Genomic DNA, 14470 nt, shown 5'->3' with positions numbered 1-14470 from the left:
CGTGGATTCAGGCTCCAGAGTCCAAGTACTACATCCTTTTCACATATTTTATTATCCGTGTCTCATGCAATTAACCTGGTGATCTACACAGGAATGAGTAAAAAGTTTCGAGAAGCTGCGTGGAAGGATTTGAAACTGCGCGTAACGAGGGCTAATATTCGCTCCTTACTAACTGATAAACGATCTGCAAGACAACGAACGGACCCTAAAAGACAAACATTTAGCAGTTTTATTGCTAGTAATGACGAAAGGGACTCGTTCAGCGCAAAGGGTAGTGAGGAGAAGAGAGATGAAGACATGTTGAACAGTATCTGTTCAAACGATTCAAGGGATATAGAGTTTTCCAGATAAAATATCAAGTAACAGCGACGACTTGCCTTGTTCAGACAGAAAAAATACAACAACTACCAGTATCATTGATATTGAAAACGTTGATATTGAATCAAAATTGTAGGACTAGATGTAGTAAATTATCACTGCTGACCCACAGCTGGGTCGAGCCCTAAAACAACCTCTGGCTGATCAAAGTCAGGGCACAGCTGACTCACATATAGAACCCTGAAACAACCTCTGGCTGATCAAAGTCAGGGCACGGCTAACTTACATATAGAACCCTGAAACAACCTCTGGCTGATCAAAGTCAGGGCACGGCTAACTCACATCATAGAACCCTGAAACAACCTCTGGCTGATCAAAGTCAGGGCACGGCTAACTCACATCATATAGAACCCTGAAACAACCTCTGGCTGATCAAAGTCAGGGCACGGCTAACTCACATATAGAACCCTGAAACAACCTCTGGCTGATCAAAGTCAGGGCATGGCTAACTCATAGATCAAACCCTGATCTAAGTAAGGGCATGTCTAACTCACATATAGAACCTGAAACAGCCTTGCTCTGGGCTGAATAAGGTGTTCAGGACACGGTTAACTCGACAGATCAAGTCCTGCAATGATGTGAAAAATCCAGTTCGCTTGCGTTTGATGGCAAGTTCTGGGGTTTTCTTCCCTTCATAGCAATCAAAATGTGTCCTTAGCTTGTGCTGTAAATATTAAATGTAGTTTGGAGTAAGAACACGGTCTTTCGATCTTCAAAGTCTAAATTTACTGTTTATAAATAAACTAAAATTGTCCAAGAAAACAATTATGGTCGCTTGAAAATGTTTAGCATCTAACACGGAAATTGGTCGAAATCTTCTGGGAAAATTATTTTGGGAAAAACATTTTAAAAGTTCTTCATACAATACAACCAAATATTAGGTAATGATTTATTAGAATGAAATATTAAAAAACTGTAGCAAAAATGACAGGTATTTTGCATATCAAGCAGGTGAGCCCGCGATTCCACCCATAACATCGAACTTGTTTGTAGTTCTAACATCGAAGCGGCATACATAAATAGGATAGGCACTGTCGCCGATACTTGAGCTATAAATAAGACACACTTACGTACCGACTAAGGTAGCAAATTTTTTTCCATGCATTTTTTATAACAAGTAGTTGAACCCGCGGTTTTAAACACAACCGCTGTTTCGTTTCTCAGAGACCACGCATAAATAGGAGAAGCACGCACTGGGACCGAGATCGAGGCTATAAATAGAACACATTCGTACCGACTAAGTAATCATGACGCAATAAACCTTTATATCAAACCTGTTTAACCACAGGTAGCCCAAGCTTGGTTTCTGTGGTGTCCTGTTATAAGGAAATGTATGGGGAATCATCAAAAATTTCAATAAAATCATCAAAACGTCAAATAAAGCCTCGAAATTTTACCCTATCATTGAGAAATAGCACTTCTTTCGCTCTGCGTGGTTATTTTTTGAATTTAGCCCGTTTTAAGGATTTTTTTCCCCCACCAGTAAGAAATAAGAGAAGGTTGGAAACTCGGGATCCAAAAGCGAGCCATCACGACTCTTTGAAACCTCGTACGTCTTCGAATTTTCTTTCCAGCGCCAAATTTTAGTCATGACCCTTCTCTCACATCCCTATAGAACCGAGAAAGTCGCATTAGAGATTAGTGTTCGCGTCTTTAAGCCATGAAATTTGCCTGTATTCACATACTACCTCGCTTGTTCTGACCCGTACTTGGAGCTCACTGTACACCAGTTCAACGGATTTCTTTTGGCAATTTCTTTTGGAAATTTGGCAATTTCTTTTCGAAATTATGGTGAGTGTATTTTTTAATGGCCTAAGATACAAAAGTATTTAACTTATGATTTCGAAAATTATGGTGAGTGTACTTTTTAACAGCCTAAGATACAAAAGTATTTAACTTATGATTTCGAAAATTATGGTGAGTGTATTTTTTAACAGCCTAGATACAAAAGTATTTAACTTATAATTTCGAAAATTATGGTGAGTGTATTTTTTAACGGCCTAAGATACAAAAGTATTTAACTTATAATTTCGAAGAAATACGATATCCAAATCGAATCCGCATTTACGATACGAAGACTTCCGGCGTGACCTCGGGTCGGTTGCCGAAAGAAATCCGTTGAACTGGTGTACAGTGAGCTCCAAGTACGGGTCAGAACAAGCGAGGTAGTATGTGAATACAGGCAAATTTCATGGCTTAAAGACGCGAACACTAATCTCTAATGCGACTTTCTCGGTTCTATAGGGATGTGAGAGAAGGGTCATGACTAAAATTTGGCGCTGGAAAGAAAATTCGAAGACGTACGAGGTTTCAAAGACTCGAAGTTTATAACTTGCACCATCTAGGATATTGAAATCAGGTTTGTACAATTTTTTTAAAAATTTTTATCCAAGAGTCTTAATTTATAAATGATTCATTGAAGTGATATATAAACAAATTATCTTCTCTCTTTATTTCTTTTGGATGTAAACTATTGCGATTTAGATTCAACTCACGAATAAACAAAAGTAAATTGAAGAAATATTTTTGATAATTTGACGTCATTCGAGCTGATTCAAATTAACCATTTATCGTAATGTGATTAAAAGAAACAGCTTTCATACCGATTTTTAGTATCACCAATTCTAGATCAGGTTTTAATTATCAATCGCTTATTTCCTATATTGATACAAATAAGTTAGTGGTTGTTATTCAGTGAGGAAGGAAATGCAAACTATCAACATGATCAAAGAACCAATGATTTAAAAAAAAAAATCATTACGTGTTAAAAAGAAGTTACATTTTGTTTTACTTGGATATTGATTTTTCAACGCCATTATGATTTTAAAATCATTTCCCTTGACCTCATTACCAAGTTTGAAATTAAATTTTCTGCATTTATTTATTCAACATTTAAGAAAATTCAATGACTTTTGCTAATTGGTCGTGACATCGTCATCGAAATAACAAATTTAATTGGAGAAAATTTCGTGGCGCAATTCAAGCGAAAGCAGTATTTTAACGTCTTCAGAAATCGTTTTGATAGTTCAACGGAAGTTTCACTTTATAAATATCGAATTTTATTCAAAAACCGTTGGTAAAATACATTGAAAGAAATGGAAAAATTTATAGTTTTCAATTCATTATTGATATAATCAAAAACTAATAATTGAGTTCGGTGTCCGTCCGCCGGTACTGACTGACGTGAGGTGCTAAGTGGTTCCAAAAGATAAACGAATTATCCTAATCATATTTGCTGTCGAAAAATCTTGACCAATTTTTTTCTACTAATCTTTTTTTTTTTTTTTTTTTTTTTTTTTTTTATTCTCATTTTTCTTCCCATTTATATACTCATTTTAATTTCCCATTTCAATTCTTATTCTTATTCTCATCCATCCAATTTTTATTCTCAATATTTTTACTAGTTATTACCAATCAATTTGATTCCTATTCTTATTCTCATTAATAATTCCATCTTTATTCCAATTAGTATTCTCTTCTCGTTTCATTCTCATTTTTAGTTATCATTTCTTACCATTTATTTGTTCTTTTGTTTTCCTTTTTATTTGTCTTATCCATCATTAAACCCGACACATTTTCCGGCTACCAGAATTTGTACTTCATATTGACACAGTTAGTTTGCTTTAGTATATTTATACAGGCGCGTGAACAGTAAACTGCACGGACAGCAACATTCAAACAAAACAATCACCCTTATACGTTGTCCCACAAACAACTAGTCAGTCACTCCGTATCTGTTTTAGAGAGTACTACAAGGATTACGAGACAATTTTATTATATTTTCACGAGACAGTAAACAATTAAAACAATTTAGAATCAATTTTCCGCGATAAGAGATTAAAATTGTAAGATATTCGATCTTGCAAAGTTATTGACTTTGTGGGACATAGCAACGGTAACTAAGGGGAGTAAGAGCCGTGAATTGCTAAAAGGTTTCTGTGTCTACGCAAGCTTATTGTAATCATGATAATGGTTATAAGGTCTTGCTCAATAGGCTGTTTGTACGACAGCGTTATCTTACTAGCACTACCAAAATGATGGCGAAAGTGTTCCCTCAAAAGAGAATAATAAGAAAATTGGTGCCAATTAACTGAACACATGAAAGTGTTTAAAGAATTCTGGTAGTAGTAGTAGTAGTAGTAGTAAATTACGCCATAATGCAAGTGTCCAGGCTGTTCCAAACATTAATACGGACAAAAATTCGCAATTATAGATAGAGTTCGTTTTGGGGGTATTAGTTCTAAGAGCTTTAGTATAATTTTTTTTTCCTTTTTTTTTTTTTTTTTTTTTTTAATATTTTTTTTTTCTATTTTACATTTTTATCATTTTTTTATAATGCTTTTTCATCTTTACTATCTTTTGTTTTCGTTTTTTCTCATCTTTAGCCTTTATTTAATTATTTTTGATTTGAATTTATCGCTTTGAAATTTATTTCATTTCTTTTCTTTTGACTTCATTCAATATTATTATCGCTCAATTGCATTCTTTCTTTTTTTATTCTTTTCTCTTTTTTATTTTTAATCTAATTATTTTCTTAGTTTATTTCAGAAACCGATAAAATGATAACACAGATTAATTGGAATATTTCGAATTTCAATACCTCACAATCCTAAACTAAGATATTATGAATTTCTACTCGAATAACAATTCAATCATCTTAAATTTGCAATCATAATATCAAGGACATCAAAATATCAGTCCAACGAGAATTCAAAGAGTTTATATGCAATGAAACTGAATGTTTTAAGATAATTGTTAAAAATCTCGCATTCTGATTGGTTGGGATAGCGTGCTTTATGAGAGCACACAGCACACACGCGCCCTTTACATTTTATAAAAGAAATAAAAAGCTTGCTTGTAGTGCTGTGTGGAGTTATAAAGAACTTGAGGAGTGGAAGAACAGTCAAGAAGTGTCGAGAAGCACTCCGCTACGCGTCATACTTCTACTAACACTTCTCTCGTGTTCTGCCGACCCCCGCGTGCTTTATGACTGCACACAGCACGCGCGTGCGTTTTCTATTTCTTCGTTTCTTTACTATGAAATTAAGTCTGCTTTTGGTGGCAGCACACTTATTTAAAAAAATGATAATAATCAGCTCTTCCAAGAGAACATAAATATCTTGGCTCTCTTGATTTTTCTGACAGTAACTTTAAAAGTCTTATCTCGTAACTACCATTTTTTTAAATTATCTTTTATTAATTTTTTTTGATTGCCAAAAATGTCAAGTCTAAGATCGAAAAATTCGAAAGTTTAAAATCCGCTTATTTTAGTCCGGATGTTGATGGGGAAATACAAACTTTCCCGGGGTAAAAGTCTTGTTAATAATAATTCAATATTTGTACAGGAAGACAAACAGCTAAGTCCAATAAACCAGCCAACGTAGTATAGCATCATGTTATCCTTCATCCTTCATTACTTCTAGTGAGATTCTTTACCTAGAGCTAAGCCAGCTCTTTCGTTGATGAGGACTTGAGAGGTGATTTTATAGGAGAGAGCTTGTAGATACATTTTACACGAGTGTTACCAATCCTTTTATTCCATAGTTACATGCACATAGTTACAAACAAGTTACAACGATCATCTCTTTCATCGTCTTCGTCGTCATCGTCTTCATCTTTGCTGTTCTTTCGTCCAATCTTTTCCAGTTTCTTCGATAGAGGTAGTGTACGTTCGTTTGTTTTTTGTTGTTGTTGTTGTTGTTGTTGTTGTTGTTGTTGTTGGATGCCCACCATTATAAGTCGTTACCTCGACCCTTTATCATTTTTTTTTTTTTTTTTTTCATTCTTCATTCGAAGCTGTCTAATTTACAATACGCAAAAATTGCAAATGCTCACTTCGGCTTCATGGAAAGCCAGCTGAAGGGAAACCATGTCTTTTGTCTTCAAAAAGTAACCATTTCTTCTTCTTCTTCTTCTTCTTCTTCTTCTTCTTCTTCTTCTTCTTCTTCTTCTTCTTCTTCTTCTTCTACTTCTATTCAGTCTTCTTATCTACATCTTTTTTTCTAGGTTCATTGTTTGACTATCAGACATCATCAGGTACGCAGAAAGATTCAAGATGGATTTCATTAAACTACTGACGCTTTTGACTTTTCTCCTATTTACGTTGTTCTTGGGTAAGTTTTTTACAGCCAGTGAAAAATGTTTATGAATTTGCTTTATATTTAGCAAGGAAAAGAGCAGCTGCGATTTGCTGTATAAGGACCATAAAGACTAGATTTTGCGCCACTCCGTATATTGAGTCCGTTCTTAAGAAGTGTCAGAATTGAAAAATCACGAATTTTATTTTTCGTAACTAAAACTCTATTTGTTGGCTGCTAAAATTTTATAAAATTTGATTACAAAACATAAAACAACGATAAAAATCGAAAAACAAAACAAAAACAACAGCAACAATAGCGACACCTACAACAACAGCAGCATGACCGCAACGACAACAGTAGCAACAGTAACAACAGCATCGGCAGCAGCAAATACAGCAGTACAACAACAGCAACAACTACAAGGACAGCAGCAGCTACAACAACAACAGTAATTAACAAATACAACAACAACAACAACGGCCGGCAGCAGCAGCAACAGCAACAACAGCTACAACAACAACAGTAATTAACAAATACAATTAACAACAACAACAACAACAGCCGGCAGCAGCAGCAGCAACAGCAGCAACAGCAACAACGACAACAGCAGCTACAACAACAACAGTAATTAACAAATACAACAACAGCAACAATAGCGACACCTACAACAGCAACAGCACTACCACAACGACAGCAGGAGCAACAGTAACAACAGCAACAGCAGCAGCAGCATAAACAGCAGTACAACAATAGCAAAAATAACACCAACAACAGCTGCAACACAACCGTTCTGATAACTATAAATCATTTTAAAAATAAATATTAATAAAGCTAAATCCCTATATAAAATATTAAAGTGACATTTTGATAACATATAAGAATTCTGCATTCAATAAACCGTAATAATATTGTAAACAAGATAACTGATGTTTTAGGTGCCGTTCAAGTTCACGAAAACAGAATTAAAATCTTTATTCCGCTCGTTGAAGGAAGAGGTGTTCATTCTTGGAAACAAGCTAATTATCGATGTTCAAATATAAACGCCAGTCTTGCAGTATTCCTCTCATCCAGAGAGGCAAAATCTGCGGTGACCACCATTAAAAATATCAAGAAAAATATCTTAATCGCCATTGGATTAAAAAGGAATGGTAAGGGTTCGATTACATGGATGAAAGGACAAAACCTTGACAATGAAGTGATACGAACTTTGGGATGGAAAAATACATTGGAAGCTCAGATATCGGGAGGGAACTGTTTCTACATGAATAAAACTGGCAGTCTGTTTTCTACTATTTGCATTTATACCGAGAAAGAACTCACTCCTCTCTGTGAAACATACATTCGACGTAAGTAGAAAAAAAAAAGCTTTTTTTTTTTTTTTTTTTTTGATATTACATTTATAACCGTACCAAACTCTCAAACATTTAAAAGTATTGTTGGTTTAAATGAATCACCATTTTGATTGAATTCAGTCAACCAACATGGCGGCCATGTCTTTAATTTGTTATTCACCGCTTTCTATGGATCGGTTCATTGGTCAAACATAAAGCATTGCAGCCTCGGTTGAATGCTTTGTGTTTGACAGGTGAATTTTTATGAATGAGAATAAATTAAAAGTCCTTTTTGCATGGAATTCATTGAATACCGCACAGTGTTCCAGATCAAAACTAGAGTATGTCAAACCAGCAATAAAAGTAAAGCTACAGCAGACCTTTGAAGCGGTTACGAAATGGTTCTCTTAAAGCGGCATTGTGATTGGCCGAATTGGCTCGCAGGGAAATCCATTTCAGTGCCATGGACATATGGATAAAGTTTTTTATTTAAACAATATATGTTTCGAATAAATATTAAATATAAAGATTACAATTTACCTAAATTTCAAGCGTAAGCATAAAATGTTAATCATAAAACAATTTGTAAAACAGAAGCAACTGCTGTTCGCTAGATTCGCAGTCACATGCCACGGGAAGCCCAAAGCTTTTATAATTCTTTTGGATGTTTTCCTATAGAGCGTTTTCCCTTACGTGACAAGGTGGTCATATTGGTGTACCAAACAATAGAAACTTCTTGCACATTTTTTGCATAAACATTCCCCGAAGGATAGAAAATGTATCATTTTGGTACTCCAACATGGCCGCTGTGCCGTCAAGGGAAAACGCTCTATTTGCATTTTGGCTGTAGTTATTAAAAGCGCGCAACAAATATTTCAAAATAGACCTACATAAAGTAAGCAAGACATAAGTTGGAAACTGAACTATAAAGGTAAGTCGGTGCCGCAAACTACATACGAAACAAAAAAAACTGGACAAGAATCGAGGTATGTAGGCCACTTTGATAATAATGGTCATAGAGAGGGGAGAAAAGTCCCCTAAACTGAAACCAATACTTTGCATCAAGCGACGATGTCAATGAACTGAAGTTAGTGGATCTTGTATTCTCTTTCGTCATATAGAGAAAATGTTCAGGCAAACAACTTTGTTTCTTCCCTTAAATATTACTTCATTAATATATTTAGCATAAAAACATATTATTTACCATAAAAACATTTACATAACATTCAAATTTAGATAAATTTGAATAATTTTTTACAAAGGAGACTATTCTAAACTTGACAGCCATATTGATGGCGTTACCAAATAATACCTCCAAGATGGCCACGATTTCGGGACGTGAAATTAAAATTTCGAATATAATTATAAAGATACATATACAATTGCAATATTTGACCCAAAACACGTAGAAAGACCTTCCGTGATGTTTGCTAGAATCAATGATCTTCAAAAGAATCCCGATGACGACAAGCAGATGTGGAAAATATTTAAGTGTCCGGAAATTCATACTCGAAAGCATCAAATCTCGTATTTCACTACTAAGCTGTTATTACGTAAAACTGAAATTCCACTACGAATCGACATTCCATGACTTAGATGTACTGCAAACAGTTTTCAAAACGTTAAACTTGGTTCGAGCTCAGTAATACTAATTATTTTGGACGACAGAATTGATTAAAAACCACTTGCAAAATCTCACGCATCTTGAAGTTTGTTTGATTTTTTTGCCGAGGATGCGTGTGCATGGATAGAATAAGATTTCGAGTTTCGATATACGATTGAGTAAATAAAGTTTTTTTTATCTTTATATCAAAAAAATCTTACCTGATGCAAGCAGAGTCATGCAGTGAATGAGTGCCTTGGTTTGCATAATATTATTACCATGCATGATAGCTTGATCAAATTCCATAATGGCTTCCAATCAGTAAAGAACTCATAGTGCACGTAATACATCCATGAAACAAAGCCAAGATGGATCGTCTAATTGCAGCTATTCTAATGCACAGAAGAGTGGACATTACTAGAGCAGAACGTTGGGAATAAAAGCAAATACCTTTTTGCCTCTTTGTTTGGTTAATGCATTTTTGGATAGCAATTTTTCTTTCTTTCTTTCTTCATTTTTTTCTTTTTTTCTTTCTTTCTTTCCCTCTTTCTTTCTTTCTTTCTTTCTTTCTTTCTTTCTTTCTTTCTTTCTTTCTTTCTTCTTTCTTCTTTTCCTTTCTTTATCTTCTTTCTTCTTTATTCTTTATCTTTCTTTCTTTCTTTCTTCCTTTCTTCCTTTCTTTCTTTCTTTCTTTCCTTTTTTCGTTCATTCATTCTTTTTCTTTTTCTTTAATCAAACATGTTATCAATATTATTGAAAACCGTAGGAAAATGAGTTGAACTACCTCAAGAATATTCTGCTCAGCACTTAAAATAAGTGTGTGAACGTTATAAGCCTGAAGCGAGATGACGTTTTGCCCCCGTCTCTAGACTATAATCCTTTTCACACTGCTTTTGTTCTTTAATTATGACTATTGTTCCTGTATTCTCTAAGGAATCAAAAATTAATATGAAAGAATTTTAAAAACTATTAATTCATGCCGCGGTTATAATTATTAGAATAGATCGGATATTATAAGGTATTGATGTGATGGGGGTGATTAGAATTCAAAAACCATGCACATCAGTACAGTTTACACTTGAGGTAGAAGTGAAGAAAAAAGTTGCTACACTAAGAAATAAATAGTTTAATCAAACTTGGACTTCTAGAAGACTCTCGTTATAATTTCTTCAATAATTTAATCTTGACTATCGTCTCCAATGTTGTTCCGTCAATGGTTCTCTTTCGGACTGTCTTGCTCTTAGTTGCGGCGTTCCTCAGGTACAATCTTAGGTCCCCTTCTTTTTCTTATATATATTGACGATCTTCCTAATTGTTTTCCCAACCACATATGTATGCGGATGACACAAGCCTAACCTTTGCCAGCGACAATGTTGATATTTTAGACACTTACTCAAATCTTGACTTAGTTAATGTTAGTGAATGGCTTACTACAAATAACCTTACGTTTAATGCATCTAAAACCGAATTCATGCTAATAGGCTCTAGGTAAAGGTTGGGTTTGCTTCCCAATTCGCCTGCACTCGTGATCAATGGCGCACCTGTCAAACAGGTATCTTCTACTAAGGCCTTTGGTGTGGTCATTGATCAAAATCTTTCTTGGAAGGAACAAATTGGCGAGCTTTCCAAAAAAATTGCTTCCGGTATTGGGGTTTTAAAACGTGCCCGAGATTTTGTTCCCTTTGAAATATTAATAACTATTTACAAGTCTCTAATTCAACCCCATTTCGATGATTGTAATGAGGTTTGGGGAAACTGTGGCAAAACCTTGGCCACCAAGCTCCAAAAGCTTCAGAATCGTGCTGCTCGTATCATCACACACTCGAGTTATGATTCTGATGCTGATAGCATTTTGGAAACCAAAACTTGATACTCAACGGCAAATGCGTTTAGCTACAATGGTCTACAAATCGGTACATAGCTTAGCTCCTGGTTATCTTCATGCTAAGTTTGTAAATCGTTCTAGCATTCATAATTATTCTTTGAGAGACAGCGATGGAAAACTTGCCCTCCCCTTGCCACGAACAAATTTTTTGCAAAAACGTTTTAGTTACTCAGGGGCCTCCTTATGGAACGACCTACCAATTGAATTTAGAACGGCCAAGTCCCTAAGAGCATTCAAGTCCGGCGGTAAAAACCATTTCTCCATAAATATGGACTAAACTTCACACGACACTCATGTAAAGCAGTTATTTGAATTTATTTTACTTATTTGTTATACTCAATTGTATTGCATTCTCAAATTTTTGTATTTTTACTGATTGAGCCGTCCGTGTATGAATAAAGATATCTATCTATCTATTTTATCTTCCGGACGGACGAATCTATCCACAGTACGTGGTTAGTTCAATATTTTTAAATACTCAGTAAACTGAAACGTTGGCATAGTGACTGGCTTCTAAAATTGCATAACTTATTAATGAAGAAATAACATCAATAGAAGATCCAGCAATCGATCAGTCCTAAATGATTTAATTAAGACTGAATGTTCAGACGTTTTAGAGAAAATTCTAATCAAAAAGTACTTTTGTTTACAGTCGCTTGCCAGCAACCAGCCGAGAACTCGGTGCAGGTTCTAAATATCAACCATTCTTGCCTTGATCAAAGTTCTCATTTCTACTAATTTTCATTTGACAAACTCAATGCGCTTTTACTACGTTATCAATTCTTTATCATTCATATCGCTGGGTCTTTCTTTATTCCTAGTTTTATTTTTCTTTGTTCCATTCTTATATTCTCGACATCATGCAAAACAGGAAAAAAATTGTTAGTCATAAACAACTTCTTAGATCCCATCAATATGCTAATTAGTACGAAAGTCGTGCAGTTAAACAGGGGAAAAAAACCATTCTTGATATTTTTTAAGAGAGAACATCCCAATCGATGGGCAGCAAGACATAAATATTTTTTTAATTTATCGAGACTATTCTATCATTTCGGTAGATGAGCTAGCTAGAAATGGTAGAGAGAGACCATTAGGGATAGCTGAGGATAAAAATAAAACTGAAAATGAGTATCGTACTTGTTTTTTTAATGATTCAAGTGTGTAAGAGACTTTCTAAATCACCAAGAAACCAAATTTAGTTGGGTTTTTTTTCCCCCGCTTTTTTTTATTTTTATTTTTTTTTAAATTTTGGTTCCTTTTGTTTTTATCGCCACAATTATAAATTATTAATATTAACTATTCCTAGCAGCGTAAACATTGCCGAAGCAAATGTCACTCTAAAAAGCAATATGAAAAGCTTAGAGATGCCACAGCTGTCGATGAAACAAAGGATAATTTATAAAGGTCCTTAAGATGACACGAGTTAAAGCCATGGGACTATATGACGTCACGTTAAGAGTGTCGAAAGATAATTGGTCAAACAAATTAAACTTGGCCTGTGATGTTCGTGCTAATGCGCTCAGTTTAACCTACTTACGTCAGGATAAATTTCATTTTCTTGAGCTAAAATAGTGCCTGGCCTGTTTGTGTGTTTTAATCGCACGAATTCTACAGTGTCAAAGAGAAGAATAGAAATGTCGCTGTTAATTTTGGCTCTCGTAACCTTGCTACGAAGTAAGTAATGTTTAAATACTTATGGGTATTTGTATAAGGTTGGTTTCTTTTCTATTAGGAATCCTCTAGTTAATTCATCTGCTAATTTAAAAGCTTAGTTCAGCTCTAGTGTGGCCTTTGATTCTTGGAGAATATTTGGTCTGGCTATGGTTTCTGTTGTGTCAATCGTTCCCTGACGTGCAGTAGTTTAAAGTAACAACTCACATCGGGTCCACAAAGTAAACTAAATTGGAATAGCTGTAGCCTTAGAGACAGAAAAATCTTGATCGTCCTTTTGAATTTCGACATCGTTTTATTGTTTTCTTGACAAACGGCTTCAACTCATGGCTTCAGTAACACGATGAAAGATATATAATATTCTAAAAATGTTGGTGTCTACTGTACTGAGGCGATCGCGATGACAAGTTACGTTCTGAAGGCAGCGCAGTCGCTATGACTGAAAAATGAATTATTAAGATAACTATTATGACTTGTTACTCATTAACTAATAATGGCTATATGAAAAATACTAGTATGGACTGACATAAAGAAAGAAGTGAGAAATGAATGGACTTCTTCGTCTTCTTCTTTTCTTCCTCTTCTTCCTCTTCTTCGTTCTTTTTCTTTTTCTTATCTTTCTTCTTTTTCTACGAAACTACCCGTCCGTCTTTTACTTTCAAATAGTAACCATTTCTTCTTCTTCTTCTTCTACTTCTTCTTCAATTTTTCTTTTTATTTGTTCCCTCTTTCCTGATCATTTCTTGTTTTTCTCTCACTTCATTTGGGTTTACCGTTTTGCTCTTGTTTAACTCTACCTCAATTCACTCTTTCATTACATCATGTCGATTTTTCCTTTTTCCTTTGTTTTTTTTTTTTTTTTTTTTTGGTCTATTTATTAACTTTCCTAGAATTTCCAAGAATAAATTACAGTCCCTTGGGCTAGTATTTAAGAATTCACGCTGCCATGTTTGTTAGGAAATAGAGTAGTTGTAACGACATCTTTCATATTATGTGGCAAGGAAACTGTTTTCTCGTCTCCAATGTAAGCGACAAAACGTCTTCTAAACAGGATCCTTTTTTCTTGAATAAGTATTTAATTGTTATGAGAGAGAAAATTGATGCTTTTACGGACTAAGCTAGACATCAGTTTTCTAATTACTATTTCTTATCGTATGAAAACAAGATAAAAAATCAATTAGCTATATAAAAATATCGATATAAGATTTCAGTAAGGCTACCATCACGCACAAGTTTAGATAATGGTATGCTTTGAATTCACAAGTAAACCTCTTACTTAGCTCCTCCCATTAGCATGTATACCTCTGGTTACGCCCTACACACTTTCTACCCCTTTGCTTAGTTATTTTAGCACTATTCTTTTGAATCTTATGATAGAAATATTCCTCGTAGCCTCTTCTATACATTTACGATATATTCATATATTAAATTTAGTTTAAGCTATGTTTAATTCCAAGATTTTCACTCGTATTACTCGTTATTAAGATATCACGCTCAGGAATTTACTATTTCTTTTAGCCAA

At 34.5% G+C, this 14470-nt stretch overlaps 1 protein-coding gene across 7 annotated transcripts in view; it reads left to right on the top strand.

The window, feature by feature from the left end:
* The first annotated feature begins 2486 nt into the window (after window positions 1–2486).
* The window catches only part of LOC116286474 (adhesion G protein-coupled receptor D1), a 34380-nt gene continuing 22396 nt past the window's right edge, over window positions 2487–14470 (top strand). For 2 of the 7 annotated variants that reach the window (XM_089028891.1, XM_089028887.1), the window contains exons 1-4: window positions 2487–2543; window positions 2623–2737; window positions 6385–6491; window positions 7394–7804. In XM_089028891.1, the coding sequence (XP_088885017.1) occupies window positions 6434–6491; window positions 7394–7804 (469 nt within the window). In that variant the 5' untranslated portion in view covers window positions 2487–2543; window positions 2623–2737; window positions 6385–6433. Of the gene's footprint in view, window positions 2544–2622; window positions 2738–5922; window positions 6039–6384; window positions 6492–7393; window positions 7805–12757; window positions 12952–14470 lie in introns of those variants that run through there. The other 5 variants (XM_089028888.1, XM_089028893.1, XM_089028889.1 and 2 more) reach the window with 5 other exon arrangements.

This window comes from Actinia tenebrosa, unplaced genomic scaffold (assembly GCF_029948245.1).
Source record: "Actinia tenebrosa isolate PJP-AT-01 unplaced genomic scaffold, QUT_ActTen_1.0 PGA_scaffold13__45_contigs__length_12533684, whole genome shotgun sequence".
NCBI lineage: Eukaryota > Metazoa > Cnidaria > Anthozoa > Actiniaria > Actiniidae > Actinia > Actinia tenebrosa.
This window is presented reverse-complemented; position numbering and strand designations above follow the sequence as displayed.